The sequence below is a fragment of the Mesoplodon densirostris genome, chromosome 9, assembly GCF_025265405.1.
Source record: "Mesoplodon densirostris isolate mMesDen1 chromosome 9, mMesDen1 primary haplotype, whole genome shotgun sequence".
NCBI lineage: Eukaryota > Metazoa > Chordata > Mammalia > Artiodactyla > Ziphiidae > Mesoplodon > Mesoplodon densirostris.
Window position 1 is genome coordinate 106,256,689 of NC_082669.1, and position 23,338 is coordinate 106,280,026.

Genomic DNA, 23,338 nt, shown 5'->3' on the forward strand with positions numbered 1-23,338 from the left:
AGGCTGCAGATTCGTAGTTCCCGTTGTTTTTCGTGTCTGACCCCAGTGGCTAAGGTTGTTTCAGTAGGTTGTATAGGCTTCCTGGTGGGGGGGACTAATGCCTGTGTTCTGGTGGTTGAGGCTCGATCTTGTCTTTCTGGTGGACAGGTCCACGTCTGGTGGTGTGTTTTGGGGTGCCTATGGCCTTATTATGTTTTTAGGTAGCTTCTCTGCTAATGGGTGGGGTTATGTTCCTGCCTTGCTAGTTGCTTGGCATAGGGTGACCAGCACTGTAGCTTGCTGGTCGTTGACTGAAGCTGGGTGCTGGTGTTGGGATGGAGATCTCTGGGAGATTTTCGCTGCTTGATATTATGTGGAGCTGGGAGGTCTCTTGTGGACCCGTGTCCTGAAGTTGGCTCTCCCACTTCAGAGGCACAGCACTGGCTCCTGGCTGCAGCACCAAGAGCCTTTCATCCACCCAGCTCAGAATAACACGGAGAAAAAGCAGAAAGAAAGAATTAGTAGAAGAAAGAAAGAGAGAGGGAAAGAAAGGAAGAAGGGAAGAAAGGAAGGAAGGAAGGAAGAAAGAAAGGAGGGAGCGAGTGAGGAAGGATGGAAAGAAGGAAGGAAAGAAAGGAGGGAGGGAGGGAGCAATGAAAGCAAAAGGAAGAGTGAATGGAAGAAGGCAGGGAGGGAGGGAGGAAGGAAAGAAAGAAAGAAAGACAGGAGGGAGGGAGGGAGGAAGGAAAGAAAAAGAAAGTGGAAAGAAGAAGGGTGGGAGGGAGGGAGGAAAGAAAAAGAAGGAAAGGAAGAGCAGAGGGAGGGAGGGAGGAAGGGAAGGTAGGAAAAAAAGAAAGAGCAGGTAAAGTAAAATAGAATAAAGTATGAAATATAGTAGCGTTATTAAAATTAGAAAGTAATTATTGAAAAAAAAACAAAAAACAAAAACAAACAAACAAAAAAACGGACCGATAGAACCCTGGGACATATGGTGGAAGCAAAGCTATACAGAGAGAATCTTACACAGAAGATTACACATACACATTCACAAAAAGAGAGCAGGGGGAAAAATAAAAAATCTTGCTCTCCAAGCCCACCTCCTCAATTTGGGATAATTCGTTGTAAAAAGAGGATAAGGGCAAGAAGTCTGAAATCTTGCTCTCTAAGTCCACCTCCTTACTTTGGGATAATTCGTTGTAAAAAGAGGAAAAGGGGGGAAAGTCTTAAATCTTGTCCTCAAAGTCCACTTCCTCAATTTGGGATGATTCGCTGTCCATTCATGCACTCCACAGACGCAGGGCACATCAAATGGACCGTGGAGCTTTAATCCGCTGCCTCCGAGGCTGCACAGAGAGATTTCCCTGACTCTGCTCTCACAGCTCCCGGGTCTCAGCCTTGGACCTGGCCCCGCCTCTGTGCGTAGGTCGCCGGAGGGCGTCCGTTCTTCTATCAGACAGGACGGGTTTAAAGGAGCCGCTGATTCGGGGGCTCTGGCTCACTCATGCAGAGGGGAGGGAGGGGCGCGCAGTGTGGGGCGGGCCTGCGGCGGCAGAGGCCGGCGTGACGTTGCAGCAGCCCGTGGCGCTCCGTGCGCTTTCCCGGGAAAGCCGTCCCCGGGTCTCGGGACCCCGGCAGTGGCGGGGTGCACAGGTCCCCCGGAAGGCGGGGCGGACAGTGACCCGCGCTCGCACACAGGCCCCGCGGCTGCGGCGGCGGCGGGCGGCAGCAGGCGGCGGCGGCGGCGGGCCGCGGCGGCGGCGGCGGCGGCGGCGGCGGCGGGCCGCGGCGACAGCGGGCCGCGGCGGCGGCGGGCGGCGGCGGACGGTGGGCGGCGGACGGTGGGCGGCGGCGGCCCACGCCCGTCTCCGAGGTCCACGCCTTACCCGCGGCTCGCGCCTGTCTCCGGCGCTTCCCTAAGCAGCCCTTTTAATGCCCTCTTCTCGCACACCAGGAAACGAAAGTGAAAGTGAAAAAAGACTCTTGCCTCTTCAGCAACTCCAGACCCTTTCCCCGGACTCCCTCCGGGCTAGCCGTGGTGCACTAACCCCTTCAGGCTCTCTTCCTGCCGCCAGCCCCAGTCCTCTCCCTGCGCTCCGACTGAAAGCCGATACCCAAGCCTCAGCTCCCAGCCCCGCCCGCCACGGCGGCAGAGCAGACAAGCCTCTCGGGCTGGTGTGTGCCTGAGGGCACCGATCCTCTGTGCCGGAATCTCTCCGCTTTGCCCTCCACACCCCTGTTGCTGTGCTCTCCTCCGCTACTCCGAAGCTTTCCCCCTCCTCTTCTCATTTCTTAATAATAATAATAGGTACTATTTATTATGTCCTAATTACTTTAATTATCTTTTGTAATTCTCACTGTTATTACCTCTCTTTCGCATATAAAATACTGAGGCCTAGAGAAGCTGGCTAAGCACTTCTAAGGCCGCATAACCAATTAAGGGCAGCACCGAATTTGAACCCAATTCCCTCTATCTTCGTGTCTTGTGATTTTTGAAGACTATACCCAGAGTCTCCCAGGACTTCATCAGGGTTTCATCAAGGGCTTTCCTGGGTGAACATCCAGAGCAACTCCCATCTCTCAGAAGATGCCCGTGAGTTCCTTGAATTAGTGGTTCATGTGATGCTGTGGCAGGAAGGGAGACCCCTTCCAGGACCCGAGAGCGGGCTCTTGTCTGACACTCAGAAATGAACTGTCCAAGGAGACACGTGTACCAACAAAGCAAGAGACTTTATTGGGAAGGGGCGCCCGGGCAGAGAGCAGCGGGGTCAGGGGACCCCAGAGAACTGCTCTGCCAAATGGCTCGCGGTCTCAGATTTTATGGTGATGGGTTAGTTTCCGGGTTGTCTCTGGCCAGTCATCTTGCTTGGCCCATCTGACTCAGGGTCCTTCCTGATGGCGTGCGCATCGCTCAGCCAAGAGGGATTCCAGCGCGAAGGATTCTAAGAAGTTGGTCGTCTCCTCCGGCTAGTTTTCCACAGCACCGTGTTCCTTATCCGGACCTCCTGTTGTGAGACAGCTCAGGGAAGCGGGTCTGGCCGAGGCGGGTGGTGTCGGTCAACAGTTCCCTAACACTGCCACTGCCTTTATTCTCAGCATCTCTCTTCAACAGAAATTAGTTATTTGGTCTAAGTACTAAACGTGAGACTTTTTCTGGTGTGAGTTAACGTTTCTTAAGTTAGCTACTACGTTTTAAGTTGACAGACTGCTATACTCTGTTACACTGCTTTTTTGGTTTTGGTAGCATATCCGTGTTGATGAAACAACGTCCATCTGCATATAGACGTTCCCTTCCTGGAGTTGGTCCACCCTCCAGGAACAGCCTTAGCAGCCACGACTAAGCTCACCGTCTACCCAGGTTAAATGGTTGGTGGTATTAGCCTCGGACTTCTCACCTTTCCATTTTCTCTTTCCTTCTCAACAGATGTGGGTGCATTTTTTGAAGAGGGGATGTGGCTGCGGTATAACTTCCAGGCGCCCGGGTCCAGTGCTAAGGAATCGGGCGGCAGGTCGGAGAACTCCCCGGACCCGCAGAATGGGACCCCAGACCTGGCCCGCGAGGAGATCCGCTTCAGCTTCAGCACCACCAGGGCACCCTGCATCCTCCTGTACGTCAGCTCCTTCACCACCGACTTCCTGGCAGTTCTCGTCAAACCCACCGGTAAGGACGAGGACACCTAGCCTTCCGCCCTTCAGTGTTGTGATGTCGGGGACCATCTCCAAATATACACTGAGCCAGGAGCGTCAGTGTGACTAAAATAGGCATCCTATTTTAGAATATACAAATGGACTTGTGATCTTTCAGACAAATCTCAGCAGTCCTAAAGCATATAAACATGCCAAACATTGAGGCCATTTCCTCTCTGAAAACTTGAGTTCTGTGATACTTGGAGTTTTAAGATCTCTTTTTTACAAATAAAAATATTTAGGTTTATCAAGGGGCAAATCTCTCTCATTTCCCAGTGAGACTGTACAGGTTGGAGACACAGAGGCTCCCTCTCTCGTGGTCTTGCTGTTTAGTGATTGAAGCTCTGCAGCCTTTTTTTTTTTTTAACATCTTTATTGGAGTATAATTGCTTTACAATGGTGTGTTAGTTCCTGCTTTATAACAAAGTGAATCAGTTATACATATACATATATCCCCGTATCTCCTCCCTCTTGCATCTCCCTCCCTCCCACCCTCCCTATCCCACCTCTCTAGGTGGTCACAAAGCACTGAGCTGATCTCCCTGTGCTATGCGGCTGCTTCCCACTAGCTATCTATTTTGTATTTGGTAGTGTATATATGTCCATGCCACTCTCTCACTTTGTCCCAGCTTACCCTTCCCCCTCCCCGTATCCTCAAGTCCATTCTCTGGTAGGTCCTGCAGCCTTTTTTGACAGCTATTTCAGTGTCGTAGCATCTTAAAAGGTCAAGATTTTCTTCTGTGGGAACTAAAAATTATTATTATTAACCCAATTCAGCTTGAGTGTTAATAAAATAGTAAATTCTTAAACTTCTCTGGGCAGTGCGCTGTTGGTTTAAAGATGGGTGGGAAAAAAGCGTTCCTTAGGATTTTCCCTTTCAGAAATTATTTCTGAAGAAAGAAGCCGAAAATCAGACAAAGGTTCAGCATGGAGATGTTCATCATAGTTTATAATGTTATTTATGAAAATAAGAATTGGAAAGGACCTAAAAGTTAAATTTTAGGAAAATGGTTAGTAAAAGAGGGACTCACCATTTTATGGAATATCGTGTATCCATTAAGAATAATATTTATGAAGAATAATTAATGACATGGAGAAAATTTTGTGTAATATTATATAAAACCAAAAAAAGGCATGATACAGCCTTGACTGTACAATATCAGTTTAGCTCTGTAAAAAAGATGGATAGGGAAAAAAAAGCAATAATGTGAGCACAAAGTATCTTTCTTTGTTTGGGTAGTTGATTTGTTTCTCCTGGGTAATACTCCTCTACACGTGTCAAATGCTGTCAATGATCCTGTCACTGTTCTCATCAGGAAAAAACAATTAAATCAGGAAGCAAGGAAGTAGAAAAGTGTACATACACCCCTGCTCTCTGGAAGTTCACGTGTTAAGTTTCTCCTGCATCAGATGAAATAGCTGTTTAATCCATTGATGTTCTCCACCCTCATGTCCCAACCTCTCCTCAGTGGGCAGGGAGGCTGGTTCTCACCTCTAGCTTGTCAAGAATGTCAGGAACATCCCTCGGGAGATGCTGTATTGTCTGCTCCTCAAGCCACTGCCACGTTAAACTCTGGTCCCAGTTCTATCCAGTAACTCAGGGCCCCAGGCCTGCACCGGCCCCTGCGAGCACCCACGCGTGTGTCTGTGGGCCTTTGTCACGCGCAGGGGGTTTGACTAATCGTTTCCGTATTAATGGCTACCGTGTAAGGCTGCCCGAAGCTGTGCTAAGTGTTTCACATGCATTCATTCCCAAGAGCACACACTCTGTAAGGTAGAGTCCATTCTTACCCTCTTCCTGCAGGTGGTAGATTGGAGTGCAGAGAGATTCGGTGATTTGCACACTCAGCTGGTGATGGCCCAACTGGGGTTCCTGAACCCAGGTTTCTGATGCTGGACCCAGAGTTCTCCACTGCCCTGCTTAGAGACCTCTAGAACACTCGGTGCATTTGCAAAGCACGGACAGTCAGTTTCTCTCTAATTATTGCCAGGCTGTCCTCAATTGCTAATGAAAATTTGGCTTTTTCATACTCCAAATACTGCATTTTTTATGAATTCAGATTTAAAGCTAGAAAAATTTGAGGGACTCATTGAGGGAAAAGAAATCAATAAGGATTAAGCCAAAATGTCATTAAAATAAAATAAAACATTTTAACTGAATGCCCTGGCATCTCTTAAACTTAACATCTTGGAAGCTGTATTGTCCTCACTGCTCCCAGGCCCCTCGTGTTGTGACAGTGCTACTGCTTCTCAGACACCGGAACTCACAGCCTGGCCTCACTCATGAGCGCTCCACCCTTCCGCCTCTTGTGGGCCATCCAGCCTGACAAGTCCTGTGCATCCTGTTCTCACCATGTCCTTCCAGAGTATCCCTTCCTTTGCTTCCGCACTGCTGCTCTCCTGGCAAATGTCTTCTGATTCAGCGCTTCCCGCCATTGCTCCTGGCATGGCACACAGGAATGGCACCTGGGCAGATGCACGAGGTTGTGTTTGGGAGGCCCCCAGCCCAGCGACTCCAGCAGGCCTTACCTCCACAGATCTGCCACGGCCTGAGGGTAGCCGGGCTCCTGGCGCCCCGTGACCCCACCGTGGGGTAGCAGTGCACCTCAGCGCGTCCCTGGGATGCTCTGTCCCGACCATCTCTCTGCTTCCAGTCGCCCTAACCTTGCCCAGCCCGGCCAGAGCAGCTCTTCCTTCACACACAGTGTCCCTGTCATACAGCCAGGAGGGCCTCCTTCCCCAGGCGCAGGAGGACAGGTCCCGAGTCCCAGCAGCTTCCAATCAGGACCCACCGGCCTCTTGAGTGAGAGCCCGGAGTGCAGAACCGAACGTCCGGGTTTGAATTCTGCTTCTCTGTTTGCACATTGTGGGATCTCGGGCAGCCGTGAGCCGCGCCGAGCCTCCGTCTCGTCATCTGTTACATAGTGTCTCCCTCAGGGCAGTGCTGTGAAAGTCGCATGAGTTAGTGTAACACACACACACACACACACACACACACGCACACGCTGTATGTGTGTGTGTTAGCGGTTATTATCCAGAGCCCATGGTTTAATCTACGTTTTGCCGCATATTGAGGCCACGCCTCCCTTCTCTCCCTTCTCCAGGAGCTCTTCACTCCTCACGCCCCCCAAGGACATCTGCCCTGCTCCCTGCTGTGTCCCCTTGTCTGGAAAAGCTCCATCTTCCTCTGTAGCTTAATACCTGCCTTTCATTCTAGACCCAGATCAAGTCTCACCTCCTTTCAATGACTTCTCCTTCCTTTAAACTCCTATTACACTTATTTTCAATGTCATTTGTTTGGCTTTTAGTACACTGTATTGTTGTCCATCTTTGTTATACATATGCCCTGTCTTCCCAGTGAGATGAACGGCCCCCGCACTACATCTCCTGCCTGCAGTAGGTGCTCTGTAGTTGTTTGCTGATGGTAATGGTGATGACCAGTAGAGAATAAACCTGTTAAGCACAGTATGTGCTGCAGCCAATAAAAGAGTAGTCCCTTATCACTGCTTTAATTCACCCAGGAGATGGACATGCGATGCAAGAAGTGAAGTATCTCTCCATCTTAATAATATTTTATTTTAATGAACAAATATTAATATTCTCCTTCCCGTCATTTAGTGGTTCTCTTGTGCTATTGTTTGAAAGGAATAAATATATCATTTAAATTTTATTATTCAAGAATATTGCCATTACTGTTGATAGATGTTCACTATATATAAATTTTAAGGTCCAGCTCATCTTTTTCCTCAGAGCAAATCATTTCCATTGCCATTAAGTGAAGCAGTTAGAGAAGTTTTACATCATATTTACAAAGTCCAAGAAATCCAGAAAAGAGAAAAAATAACGAAAACGACTTAATACTGATTTTAATGAGCTGGAGAACATAAAGGGGCCAATGACGAAGAGACCGTAGGGAGAAAACTGTCCAGGGTTTTGTGGGGGGGGGGGTTGGCATAATTACCAGTTCCTCCAACTCCTAGCCTCAAAGGCAGAGCCCTCTCTTACTTCTCTTGGCATCCCCAGATCCAGGCACGGCCTGGCCCATACCATACAGGGGCTGGGGATGGATGTCTGTATTAGAAGTGGACTCCACACTTACAGCCAGCCAGGAAGTCCACTTCTAGACCTTGAAAACTTGGGTTCAACAGGGGCACTAAATAAGTATGTTCTAAAGAAATTTAAGTTTTAAATGATGAATGAATACAGCTGTGTATTTAAGAAAACTGGCTGTGATCATACAAGGTCAGAGCACCAGAAGTAAAGTGGAGAATAAAAACTCAAGACAATTGATTTGTTTTTTTCTACCTATAGCCAAACAACTGCCTAATCATCTCCTTCACTGCCAAACAATAGATTGTTTTTAATGCTATTAGAATAAAGAAAAATAGGGTAAATCACTGAGGCGTGGGGAGAGAAGTAGCTCAGGAAACGGGAGCAACATATTCAAAGGTCCTGAGGCAGGAAGAATTGTATTTCCTAGGGAATAAGAGAAGTCCTAGGTAGCTTGAATGTAAAAAGTAAGAGGGTAAATGGCATGTTTTAAAATAAAGTAACTGGCAAGCTATGATCAGACAGGACATCATAAGCTGTGTTAAGAATGTATGTCTTTATCCTATAAGCAGCTGGAAAGTTTGAAGAGTTTTAAGTGAACCAGACAACTAGTCAGTTATGCACCTTGAAAAGATTTCTCTGCTAAGAAAACATGGGAAGGAAGAAAGCACAGAAGCAAGGAGACCATCATCCATTCATTCAGCGAGTAGTTCTCCAGCACCTACCATGATCAGGCCTCGTTCTAGACATTGGGAATTAAGTCATAAAGAACATAAACAAAAATTCTTACTCTCCTGGAGTTTACATTTTAGCAGAAGATAGCAGTAAACATATTAAGTACAGTATGTAGTATGTTCTATGGTAAGAACTCTCATGGGGAAAAAAATAAGGCAGAAAAGGGAGAGCCTGGCCAAGGGAAAGGAGTGGGTAAATTCTGCTTCTAATAAGGAAGTCACAGAAATAATCACTGAGAAGACAATATTTGAGCAGGACCTAAAGGGAGTGAGGGGTCAGCCATGCAGATAACTGGGAAATGAGCATCCTAGGCAGAAGAACCAGCAGGTGCCAAGGGCCTGAGGCAGGAACATGCTGGCATCTGGGGAGACAACAAAGAGGCCAGTGTGTTCAGGTGAGGAGTGAGAAAGGAGGAGAGTAATGAGAGGTTATGTCAGAGGTGAGGGGGAAGATTGCAGAGAGCCTGGTGAGCCATTATGAAGACGTCGGTTTTTACTCTGAGTGAGATAGGAGGCCACGGGAGGGTTCTGAGCAGAGGACCGCTCTGACTGCCGTGTGGAGAGACCAGGTGCGTGAGGGGCGGAGGCCAGGCTGGGCTGAGGGAACGTGGCGGAAGGGCAGTAGTTAGTATGGAGGCTGGTACAGTAATCCAGACAAAAGACGAGGGTGGCTTGGTCCAGGAATAGAAATGGAGGTGACGAGAGCAGTGAGATTCAGGGTGTGTTTTAAAGACTGAGCCAAGAAGCTTTGCTGATGGATCATACGTGTATTATAGGAGCAAGAGGGGAATCCGGGCTTTTAGGCAGGAATAGCTGGAAGGATAAAGTGGCCATTAACTGAAATGTGGAAATTGTGATGGAATAGTTTTTGGAGGGGAAGATCAAGAGTTTGGTTTCACGTATGTTGTGTCTGAGGTCCCAGTGAGACACCTCCATTAATGGATTAGTAGTAAGAGAGCACAGAAGGAGGGGACTCGCCTGAGAGTGAAATGGGGTCAAGAGTGATCACTTTTAAAGGAGGGACTGATTTGGGTCACGTGATCCAGGCAGAAGCCAATGCACGTGAAGCTCAGGTGGTGGCCGTCAGGTCACTGATAGGGCGTGGCCAGCACAGAGGCCCTGAGCCAGGCCAGGACCTCTGCGTGCAGGGGCAGGCTCCTATGGGAACCATACCAGGGCATTCTAGGTGCCAGTGGAGGCCCTGTGGTTGTGGAGATGGGGGAGAGTGGGTGAACTTAGACCCATTTAGGAGACGAAAGTCAACAGTGCTTGGTTGAAACGCTATAAAGCAAAGGAATCTAGGATTAAGTGCCAAGAGAAAACTCAAACAGTGAAGCCTTGACAGATTGTTCAGAAAGGAAACATAGGAAATGCAAGTAATTCATGATTGTTCTTTCAATTCCAGGAACGTAGTTCAGTATTTTAAATGGCACATGTAACTCTAAATAAGGAACGGCAGCATTCAGAGACGATTGCATTCATTTATGTACACATGAGGACATGAGAATTACCTACAAGGAGATACTGCCAAATATTTAGAGTAGTTAACCTCTGGATGGTGGAGTTTCCAGTGACTTTCTTTCTTTTTTTTCTGTTCACTTTTTAAGTTTTAATTATCATGTTCTATTTCACAACTTAGAATATCAGTTTCGTTCCTCTGGAAGGAAAACGAAAAAGGCGACAAAGAATCTTTGAGGTGATTTACAGTTAGCCAAACTCTTGCTAAATTACTGGCTCCATTTTTAAGCTCTGAGATGTCAAAAGCTATTAACACGAAGATTCCAATTTGAGTAAAAAATGAGATAAAAAGTCGATGCCTTTAAAAATCGTACCTAAGAAATAAAAGCTACGTTTGCTGTGCAGATTAATTAAAAGCAGGATATAGAATATTATATTAGTCTTTGAATATTGCTTGTCATTATTGGGAAGAAACAAGAAAGAGAAAAAAGAATAATTTGTGGAGGCAAAGTGAATACACCTGAGAGGCAGTGAGGACCCATCCTTTTGCCTTTGATTTGCATTTGGATTGATGAGGTCTCTAACCTAGAATAAAAGCCATTGCTTTGTTTTCTTGGTCTCAGTGAACCCACCCAAAATCCCATGTATTTATCTTCTGTAAATTATGTTTATTCTTAATTTTGTATGTTCATGATTCTTTTATATGCTGAATGTCACACTTTGCAGATGGCATGAGACCATCCCGGCATCCTGCATTTATTTTTTATTTCACAGAGTATTTTGTGGGGCCTGTAGGCGTCTCCATGGTCCTATATCATGTATGTGCTCATTTTTCCATCCCAGGCGCAATCCCGACTTGGATTGTTTACACCGTTTGCTGCTTCAACTTGGAGATGATGGTCACTGATGGCTTGTTGTGGGTAGATTGTCAACATGTGTGTGCCTGGTGCTGTGAGCCTTTATGGATTAGTGTGCTTCTGAGCTAGCGACTCAGAATTCAGAACGGCGGTGATATTGATGGACGTTGAAGCTGAGCTTAATGGAATTAGCCTCAAGGGTTGGGGGAAGTGACATTAAAATGAAATCTAGAGTGGAGAAATGACTGAATTTCTTTTCTTTTCTCTATGTAGGAAGCTTACAGATCCGGTACAACCTGGGTGGCACCAGGGAGCCGTATAACATTGACGTGGACCACAGGAGCATGGCCAATGGGCAGCCCCACGGCGTTAATGTCACCCGTCACGAGAGGACCATCACTCTCAAGGTACACGTGTGTTACTCATCAGTCGGATGTGATACAGGGTTGCAATCTCTGTCCTCTGTCATGCTTGGCTATTGGTTTTGGTTGGTTTTGTTTTGGGCGGTTAGGACAGGTGGAAGAGATGCTTCTGATACTTTCCCCTACAAATTTCTAAGCTGTGAAGTAGAAAGATAATCCAGTTCCTACAGGAAGGACAATGACGGAGTTGATGGAGAAGAGATTTCTTGGGAGAAGGTAGAATAAATGTTTACTCTGTACGTTCTTTGTAGCTTTCCTGCTTGTAGCCTTGCACATCTATCAGTCTACTGCTTTTATCCATTGCAGCATCTTTTTTCTCCATGGTATCAGATGTCTGGAGCTTATCGCATTTCCCAGCAAAGGTTATTTTGGTTTATTTGACCTGCTTCCTTCACGACTCCAATGCAATGTGAATAACTATTCTCTTTTCTTCTATGGATGCTTTGCCTTAAAAATCCTCAAACCTTCCGCAGCATCTCAGACTCTGGTTGTAGGCTTTCCGTACACAAAGGGACGGTTTTATTGCGACACTCAAACTTTATTTCAGGTTCATGGATCAGGTTCATGGATTGTCCCTACCCCCACGACCAATTTTTACAATGAAGAGACCAGCCTGGGAGACACCATGAATAAAACATGGCATGAGGAGGTCTCCCTGGGAACTAAGGCAAAGATCAAGGCTGGAACTGTCACTGCATTCTCTAGAAGGAGTTCAAAATAGATACCTGTCAGGAAGAAGAACAGCAGGGGGATGCTGTTTTGTCAGTCAAGTGGAATGTCATTTGGCAGGGGTTCAGCAGCCTCTCCGACCTCATTTGGATTCGGATTTGGCTGGTAACTGGGAAGTTCAGGTTGCAAAGGAAAGGCACAAGCCCCGTCTCTTCATGAGCACTGGTGGATGTCAAATTCATAACTCGATATGGAGTTTACGCTTGGCCTTTAGCAGTAAATGCTAGAGAGCATTTTCAGGAGAGGCCTTTCCTAGGAAAATGACAACGTGCAGTTACAGCCTATTGCACAATCAAGCAAATGTGGCATAAGTAAGCTTCTCTCATAGTGATGGACAGTCGCTGAGTCTAGCGCAGTGCCTGTCACGTGTTAGGTGCTGCAGATTACTTATGGAGTAAACCACGCCCATCTTCCACCATAACTCAAGTTTGATTCAGAAAAGCCAACAAGTCTAGGATTAGTATGGTGGTTTATACCATTACAGGAAAGGGGTGGTTTTATACCATTTTATCAACATTGTGTTTATTGGCTTTTGATTAGAGGCATTCTCTTGTTTTAAGGTGCGCCACCTGTCACCTCTCTTAAAGAAAGTGATTATCTTGCCATTTCACCATTGCAAAATAATATTAAAAGTTAAAAAGAGCTCAGCAATCAGCTTGAAGGACAGTGTCAAGGAAGGGAGCTGTCTCATCTGCGGAGTTTTGCAAGGTTAATCCTCACTGTCTCCAAGAAAACGCGTCGTGTGTCGGGACTGAGCCCTGTGGGTTGAGGAACCACGTGCAAAGACGAGGGTGGGTGAGTGGGAGAAGCGAGTCCAGGTGATAGGCTAAATAATTCCATTTCCTGGTGCATTTCCCCAAACGAGAGTCTGGAGTAAAGAAGGTCAAGGTGGCCTCCCTTCTGCCCAATCCCACCAACTGGGGAGTCTTTGGAAGGAAGCAGCAGCTCTGTAAGAGCAAATATCAGCTTAATCAGAGCTGCTGTCTGCTGCAGTAAATTAGAGATTACCCTGAAGAAGGGGAGAGGGATGGACTGTTTTCAGGACTTGGGGCTCTTGAGGAAAGGCTGAGAAATCCACGCAGTGGAGGAGCCAGAGGCCTGCAGAGTCCAGGGGACCAGAGCAGGGCTGGGGAGAATCGGCTTCTATTGCTCAGGGTTCTTCTGATCACAAAGGACAGAAAACCAGTTCAGAATCCATTTGTAGACAAAATTCCTAGGGTAGGTTATAGAATTTAAGAAAGGGAAAACCAAAATTTTGAAAGAATCCAGGGGACCTGGAGGATTAAAACAAAGCCTAGGCCACGACCGAGTGCCTCTCTCTCTCTTTCTCTCTCTCTCTCTCTCTCCCTCCCTCCCCTTCTCCCCCATCTCCTTCCCTCCCTCCCTCCCTCCATCTTCTCTGCTTGCCCACCTGCCTCTGGAGGACTCTGGACAATTCCTCTTGCAGCAGGCTTCATCTTCCACACATCATGGGACACAGACACTGAAGTCGGCTCACATCTTCCCAGTTTTGCTGGGACCAGAAGCAAGGTCCTAGTTTCTCGGTTCTCATTTTAAAATCCGGAGAAGGTCTCTGATTGACCTGTCTGGGGTCACACACTCCCCCTATTGTGAGGAGAGGGGAACAATGACTGATAGCCCCTCATCAAACCTCATGATCAGAGTGGGGAGTCAGGGAGAATCCTCCAAGGAACAGGACCACAGTTCCAGGAAAAGGAAACACGATGGGTACGAGAAACTTTGCCTGCACAATGCTTTGAGGTAAAGGAGAAGATAGAAGTGGGAAGCATTCTAAAAGGCACGGAACTAATTCGGCCCTAGGAATTGTACCCAGGGTGTTGGAAAGCCCTGTCCCCCACCTCCTCCTTCTGTCATACAATGGGATGCAATGGCACTGAGATTTCTGGACATGTTTAGAAAGCTGATGCCTCAACCCACTTGAATGCAGCCTGGAAAGACTTCATGGTCTGGGGTGCACTGGTCTTTGTCAGCCCGGCCTCTCCAGTCCAGCCCAGATGGAAAACAAAGGTAGACATGGTGGAGGAAGAAAAGATATGGTGCCTACTTCCAGACAAGCAGGTCGGGCCGATTCCCTGCTCCCATGACCTGCTTTCTTGCAGGCAGGGAAGACTGTAGAGAGTGGACGTAATTCCAAGGGCACCTTTAGAACTCCAAAAAAACACTCTAATTTTTTTTTTCCTGGAAACAATCTACAAATCCATCTTGAGAACTTCTACAACCTCAAGAATGTATGGAGAAAGATATAATAAAAGGTTAATCGTGATTATTTCTGTGTAAAGGGATTATAAAATGGCTTTATTTCCTCTAGAGTTTTCTATATTTCCTCATTTTTTTTTAAGCAGAGGTCTTCTTAGAAGCCCATATGATTTAAATTTGTTTATTTATTTATGGCTGTGTTGGGTCTTCGTTTCTGTGCGAGGGCTTTCTCTAGTTGTGGCAAGCGGGGACCACTCTTCATTGTGGTGCGCGGGCCTCTCACTATCGCGGGCTCTCTTGTTGCAGAGCTCAGGCTCCAGACATGCAGGCTCAGTAATTGTGGCTCACGGGCCTAGTTGCTCCGTGGCATGTGGGATCCTCCCAGACCAGGGCTCGAACCCGTGTCCCCTGCATTAGCAGGCAGATTCTCAACCACTGTGCCACCAGGGAAGCCCCCCCTTACATTTTAATTTTAATTTAAGCCCCTCATTTTTTAATTATAAGTGTATGTTGCATTTTTATAATCGAACAAAAATGTAAAACACACATACATCCTCAACCCATTCTGATAGCCCCCAGTTACAAGAAAATATAATGACAAATATATTTAAATAATTTCAAATTAAAATGTACTTCTCATCAAAGAACAAAAATAAGGCTAACTCAGAGATGAGTTTAAAAGTGCCATGGAGTGTCGACAGATGAATGGATAAAGATGTGGCACACATATACAATGGAATATTACTCAGCCATAAAAAGGAACAAAATTGAGTTATTTGTAGTGAGGTAGATGGACCTAGAGTCTGTCATACAGAGTGGAGTTAAGTCAGAAAGAGAAAAACAAATACCATATGCTAACACATATATATGGAATCTAAAAAAATGGTACGATGAACCTAGGGGCAGGACAGGAATGAAGACGCAGACACAGAGAATGGACTTGAGGACACGGCAGGGGAAGGGAGGCTGGGATGTAGTGAGAGAGCAGCATGGACATCTACACACGACCAAATGTAAAACAGATCGCTAGTGGGAAGCTGCTGCATAGCACAGGGAGATCAGCTTGGTGCTTTGTGACCACCTAGAGGGGTGGGATAGGGAGGGAGGGAGGGGGGCTCAAGAGGGAGGGGATAGGGGGATATATGTATACATACAGCTGATTCACGTTGTTGTACAGCAGAAACTAACACAACATTGTAAAGCAATGATACTCCAATAAAGATATTAAAAAAAAAAGAAGTGCTATGGAATGATGCCTTTGGAATTAAGGTAAAATTCTATACATTTATATATGTGCAAACATCATATAATTTAGATGATGTTTGTCAGTGTTTACAGTGTTTTTAAAAGCAGGTTTGCTTTCCTAGCTGGGTTTGGCTAAAGCTAACTTTAAATTAATCTGCATTCGCTGAGCACACACTGTCTGAAATGGTGCTGAGCACTTGAGGGAAACTGACCTTGGATGAAACATTTGCTGCCAAAAAACAAAGTGCCCAGTGTCCACCTAGAGAATGAAGAACCGACTCTCAGAGTTCTCAGATGCCAGCGCAAACCGGAGCCCAGGACAACCCTCAAGTTGCATCATTTATGGAAACTCACAGTTGCACCCGTGATAAAGCTAAAGGCTTAACGCCAAATGTAAAACAAACCCTGAGCAGGCAGAGAGCACCCGAAATATACTGTCTGTGATTAAAAACTGTGCCAATTAGCATGCATCTGAGAACTGAACATCACCATTACAAGGAATAATTTCAAAGCCTTGTGTTACAAATCCTTTCTTCTTACTTTCCTGCCTGCCTGCCGTCCCTGGCTTCACCCGCCCTCCTCTCCTTCCTTTCGTCCCAACCACATTGCACAGGGGATATAAGGTGGTTTACAGGGAGCACATAAAACAAAATTGAGAGTTAAAGTAAGTCACAAAACGTAGGGCCCCAGGACAATGGGGAAATGGAATACGGTTACCCAGGTCAGAAGGTCTTACCCACTTGCATAAGTTTGGCTCGGAACTTCTTGGTGGCCAGAAGTCCACAGCCCATAAGCATAAGATATACCAGTTCTTCTAACGAAATGGAATTTTTCCTACTCTATCATTCTTTCCTTTTTTTATCTACCATGGATTCTATTTACTGGCATAGCAAGCTGCCCATAGCACGATCCACTTGGCAACATCGCATGCATGATGGTAGCTCACGTTTATTGATGCTGTGGTCCAGGCACTGTGCCAGCACTTGACACACATTTTCTCATTGAGTCTTCACGATAGGCTTATGAGGAATGCACCATTAGTATCCCCATTTTAGAGATGTGGAAACTGACACTCAGAGTGTGATGTAGCTCACTCAAAATTAGGAAGCAGTGAGTAGCAAAAGCCTAGATGAACCTAGGTCTACCACACTGAAGTTTACACATGCTCTTAACTGAATCACTTAGTAGAGAGATGTCTGGGAGGGGGACCATAAAATGTTGGAAATGGATACCTCTGGCCAGTTAGAAATTGAGTGATGTTGTTGAAGTTATAAAATAGTTCAAAAATATGCAGAAGTACAGAGAATAATAAAACATACACCTATGGACCCACCATCCAAACACTAAAAATTTTGGCATTTTGCTATATTTCTTCAGAGTTTTAAAAATGCAGTGATAGTTGAAGGCCCTTCATCCTCCTTGTTACATAGCGGGTACCGAGAGAGGTGGTACGCAGGGCCTTCACCAGCGTTTCCGCAACAAATGTGTTTTTCACAAACCTGCTTGATGTAGCATTTCCTTGGGAAAGTCAAATATAACTTAAAAATGGATTTCAGCCCAAACAGTTCTGCAGGCAGTGGGGTAGGACAGGGTGATGGGAGCTGAAGGGGACAAGGGCTGAGGTGATACAACTTTCTGATATTCTCACCTGATCCAAGGGTAAAATTAGCTCAAAAAATGAATTAAGTACATGTTCCTTGAATAACTATCAAATATTTAGGGGTTTTATGGAAGGTATACAGTGGAGGGTTCAGTGATATAGTCTCTGGCACAGATACTCCTAATCCATTTTCTCTAAAAATCCAATGAACAGATGGTAAAGATGTATCATTTTGGCTTTCATCTAACTGGAGGGCCAGTTCCCTCTTTGCCAAGAAGAAGCTAACAGATTTCCTGCAAGTAAAATAAGGACTTTCTTAAATAATTCCAAGTCCTCAGAAACAAATGATGATCAGGTCCCCAAATTTTTATAGCACAGAGAGCATGACTTCAATTGTTTTCATCAGGAATTTTCAAAACAAATGTTCCTCAGACTCAGTGAATTACATCTCTTAAAATAAAGACGGTAATTTCTTACCTGCTATTAATCAGAATTTCAACCAAATTGTATAACAGCAGTTGTATCAATTGCTCATTGAGCTGTATATTGAATATGAATCCTAAAAATGGTCAGAGGAAAGTGTTACCAACAATAGTAGCAAACAGTGAATGCTAAACACCAGGAATATAGAAAAAGACTAAGATAGCACCAGTTGCTGTAACAACCCTAAAATGTCAGTGGCTAAACCCAATGAAAGTCTGCCTTATATAAGATATATTTTTTAAAAAGGAAAGTCCTGGGCTTCCCTGGTGGTGCAGTGGTTGAGAGTCCGCCTGCCGATGCAGGAGACACGGGTTCGTGCCCCGGTCCGTGAAGATCCCACATGCCGCGGAGCGGCTGGGCCCGTGAGCCATGGCTGCTGAGCCTGTACGTCCGGAGCCTGTGCTCCGCAACAGGAGAGGCCACAACAGTGAGAGGCCCGCGTACCGGAAAAAAAAAAAAAAAAAAAAGGAAAGTCCTGTGTTCTGTAGCAGTGATGAATCCATGCTGGCTAGACGCTCTGAGAACGTCCTGCAGCCGCCCTTGGCCATGGGAGTAGTTCCTTGAACAGGCCAAATTCCTGTCCATTATTTGCGTGGCTCTCCATGGCTCTCCTCTGAACTGGATGTTGGCGATAATGCATTCCTTAAAGCTGTGCAGCTTCCAGGGACCATTCCCTGCAGGTGTCGATCACACTGAGGGTTGTTTTATACTCACAAGCCTTTGTAGACCAGACCTGCAGTTTCTTTGCCAATACAGTTCCTTCAGAACCTGAGTTGGCTTCTGATCTATCTGCTTCCGATCAGTTTCGTGTACCAGTAGATACGCCCTGCATTCTTCCCTAAACGTGGCTCTTGGACCGACATAATCATCTGCTTCCAAGGACCCTTGCCTCTCTCTCAAGGTCATGGCAGCTACCTTAAGGCCATCTGAGACAAGAGGCTTAGGTGGTTGTGGTGGGGTAAATACTCTTAATTTTAACCTCCCGCATGGCGCTGAGCCAGTTTGCTGAGCTGAAAATCTTCGTGTGCCTTCGTTGGTCAAAGCTTTTTGCAGTTTTATTTCTTACTCTCTGGTGTGAGGCTTTAAATTTTTGGACTTTTCTCTATTCCCTTTCACTGATGTTTGGAAACTGGCCAATTCTTTTCTGAACGCATCTCTTCCTTGACATAGGCAGCAGGAAACCACTGATACCTGTGGCCATTCTGGCTCTTTTGAAGCACCTTCCCTAAAGCCACCGGTCATAGGCACTTAGTCTGCTTTCCAGGTTATGTGCGGTGACAGATTTACAAAACACTTGCTTGTATACCATTACTGTCTGTCTTTCCAGCCTCTAATATCCATACCACAGGACCAGTGCTACAAATTTTACGTTTCTCTTGTGGCAGTACTCTGCTTCAGGATACTCATTTATGTTCATTGGGGCTACGTTAGCTACTATAACAAAAAAGAAGTTCATAGATTGTGGTGATGTTTTCATGGATATATACTTAACTCCAAACTCATCAAGTTGAATACATTAATTAGGTACATTTATTTGTAGGTCAAAAATAAATAAATAAAATAGATCGCAACAACAATGAAAAATTGTTAGAGGAATTTTATTAGCAGTAAAATGAAAAGTGATTCGATTATAGACTTATAGGGCAGCTATTTATGTTAATTGACATGAAACATTGATGGGCAGGGTGGCACCACTTTTTGTATGTGGAGAAATGTTCAATTGTAAGGTGTTTCAAGTAACCACCTCAAGCCAGGAGAAATTCTCTGTGTACTGGAAGGGCCTGAATAATCACGTCATGTGGTGCTCAGAATACTTTCATACATACCCTTGTTTGATGTGCTCAGCCTTATGAGTTGGTACTATTAGCCCATTAAACAGCTGAGAAAACAGAGGTTGAGGATGTCCAGGTGACCAATAAGGTCCCAGTGCTCGCAAGAGGCAGACTGCTATCTAGAATCCATATAACCAGACCCCTCCTTCTGGGGCTGGTCACTGCTCACCCCGTCGCCTCTTTGTCACCTTTTTTTTTTTTTTTTTTTTTTTTTTCTTTTTGCTGTATGCGGGCCTCTCACTGTTGTGGCCTCTCCCGTTGCGGAGCACAGGCTCCGGATGCGCAGGCCCAGCGGCCATGGCTCACGGGCCCAGCCGCTCCGCGGCATATGGGATCCTCCCAGACCGGGGCACGAACCCGTATCCCCTGCATCGGCAGGCGGACTCTTAACCACTGCGCCACCAGGGAGGCCCTCTTTGTCACCTTTGAGAGCCATCAACAGACCCAGGCTCACCCCTGCCCGTTTGCCTTATAAACTTTTGAAAATTCTTAAGAGTTTTAAATAACAGTAAGTCTTTTGGAGGGGTTAGTGTTTGAAGTCAATGAGGGTAGCAGTGGGAGAGAGTAGCATGCTTGTCTGATAAACTCTTTTGACCTGTGCTGTGTTTAGAGACAGGAAGGTGCAGAGAGCAGCCTAGGAGGTGATAAGACAGCCTTCCACGTGGCCCAGAGAATGCCCCCTGCAGCTGGGAGGTGAGACGTGTGCGCTAAAGGCTCTGGGAAAAGAGGTCGATAGAGCAAGCTTTTTAAAAATTGCTGGATCTGCTTATGAAGATGATTTGGTTTAAATGGCTTTTCTCAAGAATATTAATAAAGATTCCAGGAATCCCACCTCAACCCAACACAGGAGAATCCTATTAAGGCAATAATAATAACACTCATAAAGTAGCGGTAGTAGTAGCAGTGAAAGCAATCAACATTTCTTGAGTGTACTATGCACCAGTCTCTGTCTTACTGCTTTACAGGCTGTACTTTATGCAAATCACCCTCCTGTGAGATAAGTACCATTATTCCCATTTTACAGATGATGAAACAGAGACACAGAGAGGTCAGTAAGGGGTAGAGCTGAGGTACAAACCCAGGTTTGTCTGATTCCCAAGCCCAGACTCTAAACACTGTGATTTAACTGGTATTTAAATTGACCATGAATTAGGTGGTCTGGTCAGAGGCCGTAGAGGACCCTTCCTCACATACATCCACCTACATTTGAAAACTGACTCAGCACAATTTCTACAAAGTGTTGTTAGATAACAAATGAAAGGTGTAGAAAAGTGCATGCAATACGACCTCAGTGTTAAAAGAAATAATGACATAGAGCCTTTAAAACAAACCATGAGTAGCGTGTATGTTAAACAAGAAACAAATATATAGCCTACTGCAGTTTATGAAAAGGTATATTCATTTTTTTGAAATACCAAATTACATGATAGTCTCCTTAGAAAAAAATAACTATGTAATGGAGGGAAAATACTTTTTTTTTTTTTTAAAGAAAAGCCCTATTGAGATTTGCTGGAGGTCATAAAATCGCAACTTTTCTAAGTGAAAAAAGTAAGCAGTCCAACTTTCAGGCCAGTGTTTGTGCCACATAAAGAGTTCCACATCAGTTTTCCTGGAAGCATGGACATAACCTCTGGTCCTTCCATCTGAGCATCCTTCTCTCCTGTGCTGGCATAGAGCCTTGGCCTGAAATTAGAAGCTGAGGCTCAGATGAATTATTTAAAAATGTGGGCCTTTATTACCCTTGAACTTTCTGCCAAAAACGAACAATACTAAAAAGTGTATAGCTGTAAACACAACTGAAAATTTTAAGATCAGAGGTTGTTCAAGCCTTTATTTAAAAAAATAACACTGTTTGGAAGCATTAAATCTTTTTAGGGATGTCAGAACAAATAAAGGAAGTTGACCTCACTAGTCTAAGGCCCTGCTCTGAGATTACATTTACTGTAACATCTTCCCTTTGGCTCATTTAGTGTTTCTCTCCTCTGGAAGATGAGCTCACAGCCTTGGTCGTGCATTACAAGCATGCTTGACAGAAGGGCTGTGATCGCGGGAATAGTGATAAGCCCTTTGATGTCTCTAATCCTTTCCTCCGGGAGCACTCCGACCCACGCACTGGCTCTCTGTTCTGTTTGGGTTCTCAGCAAGTGTATCACTGCTTCTCTTCCTGCATTCATGGAAGACCGACTCAGATGTTTACTTATGCGGAGGGCATAGGTTAATGTTTTATTTGTTTCTCATATCATTACAATGGTTTAATTCCGCAGGAGATACCTGGGAAGAGAAGAGACAGGAATGTGTCTATTGAAAACTTGCCCATTAATTTGGTCTGCACATGTGTCAGAGTTTGTTTTGTTTTGTTTTCAGTATTTCCATATATCCAGAGAAGCCTATTCACAGTCGAGACACACATCAAAAACCTCATGACCCCATTAGCTTTGTGTCATTTGGTTTTTAGATTGGGCTTTGGGTCCTTGGCCCATGGTAGGGTATTTTAGCAAATTTTCCTTATTTATTTCTGAACAGAAAGTAGGACTGTTTGGTGAAGTGTCTCCATAAAAGAGAAACAAGATACACAACCATCAGTGCCGAGGATTCCTCCCCCTGCCGCCGTGTGTTCAAACTGACCTGCAGCTTTAAACTGAGACCGTCTGTATACTTAGTGGTCTGGGCACCCACTATGTAAGGTCTCAGTTCCGAGGTGTGCAGTGGAGATGTGTGACAGAATGTTCTCAAGATGATTCTGGGATGTTCCATTAACAGTGCATTTTTTAAAATATTAAAACCATACGATGATCACTGAGAATTTAACACTATGACATGTAATTGACATTAATCTCTTATCCTTGTCTGCCACTCAGCCCACGGCATGATGGGAAATTCCGAACAGCAACCATTCCTTAAGCCTGACTTGGGTAAAATCAGGGGGTCATCAATGCCATCCCATATGGCTGCTTATGAAGTACAATTAAAATTAACTCAACTGCACTGAGTATACATTGAGGAGAACAAATATATACTGTGTAACTATTACATGAAAGAAATCCAGGTAGACAATGATGAGTTGGTGGGGCAGGAGGAATGAACGAAATGTACCCTTTACCCTCAAGGAGTTTATATTCTGGGAGGAGAGAAAAGCTGTATACACACTCGATATACATTTCTTCAGATAGTGGAAGCTCATTCTGCCTAATTCTCCTCGGCAAGAGACTTAACAAGTTGGTCTCCCAATCAGCGTATAAATAATAGACTGGGGATCTAGCAGAAGAGAGTATTATGAGTCTTGGCTGGTAATAAGGCTATAGCACATGAAGCAGGATTTCCCTTTGAGGATGGTCTGAGTGTAAACGGAGACCACCATGGACTGGGATTGTTGTTACTAAGTTGTTACTAAGTTGTTACTAAGACATAAATTTTTAAACATCCTTATTGACAGATTCCTCCACTTCCTAACTCTGTTCTCTGGCAAGTTACTGAATGCTCTGTTCACGTACTTGTAGAATGGGAATAAGGCCACCTGTTTTAATGGGGTGTGTGTGTGTGTGTGTGTGTTAAATGAAAATATCGAGCATCTTCTCTGGCCCAATAAATGCTACTTCCCTTCCTTCCTTCCCAAGTCCCTTCTCTTTCTTAAAAGCAAAAAGTAAGAGAGCGGCTGTTAGGTCATTTTCAGCAGGGCCTTCAGAACCAAGGTTCCTGTTCTATCCATTTGCAGTTCAACCCAGGGAGCAAGTCCTCAGCACCTTGTACGTTCACAGCGGGCAGCATGGCTGGTGCCTTCAGAGCCACAGTCCAACAGAAGAGACTGTCAATCACACAGACATGAACCAGGGGCCAACTGAAGTATATGGACTCATGCTGAGGAAGCACAGAAAAGGGGGGGGGGGATTAATCATCCTGAGGGTGGGAGAAATGGATCAGAGGAGACTGAGGAAGTCATTTGAGCTGTGCCTTAATGTTTGCATGAGGGGTGGGAGGAACACATTATCAGACTTATTTTTTACCCCAGGGACCCAATATTTGCTCTTCTGCAATCCAAAAAAATTACAGA

General features: G+C 45.4%; 1 protein-coding gene across 1 annotated transcript in view; it reads left to right on the forward strand.

Annotated features, from left to right (window-relative positions):
- CNTNAP2 (contactin associated protein 2) overlaps positions 1-23,338 on the forward strand; it is a 1,481,544-nt gene that overhangs the window by 1,301,299 nt on the left and 156,907 nt on the right. The window contains exons 21-22 of the mRNA XM_060107754.1: positions 3,401-3,637; positions 11,036-11,169. Coding sequence (XP_059963737.1) covers positions 3,401-3,637; positions 11,036-11,169 — 371 coding nt within the window. The remainder of the gene's footprint in view (positions 1-3,400; positions 3,638-11,035; positions 11,170-23,338) is intronic.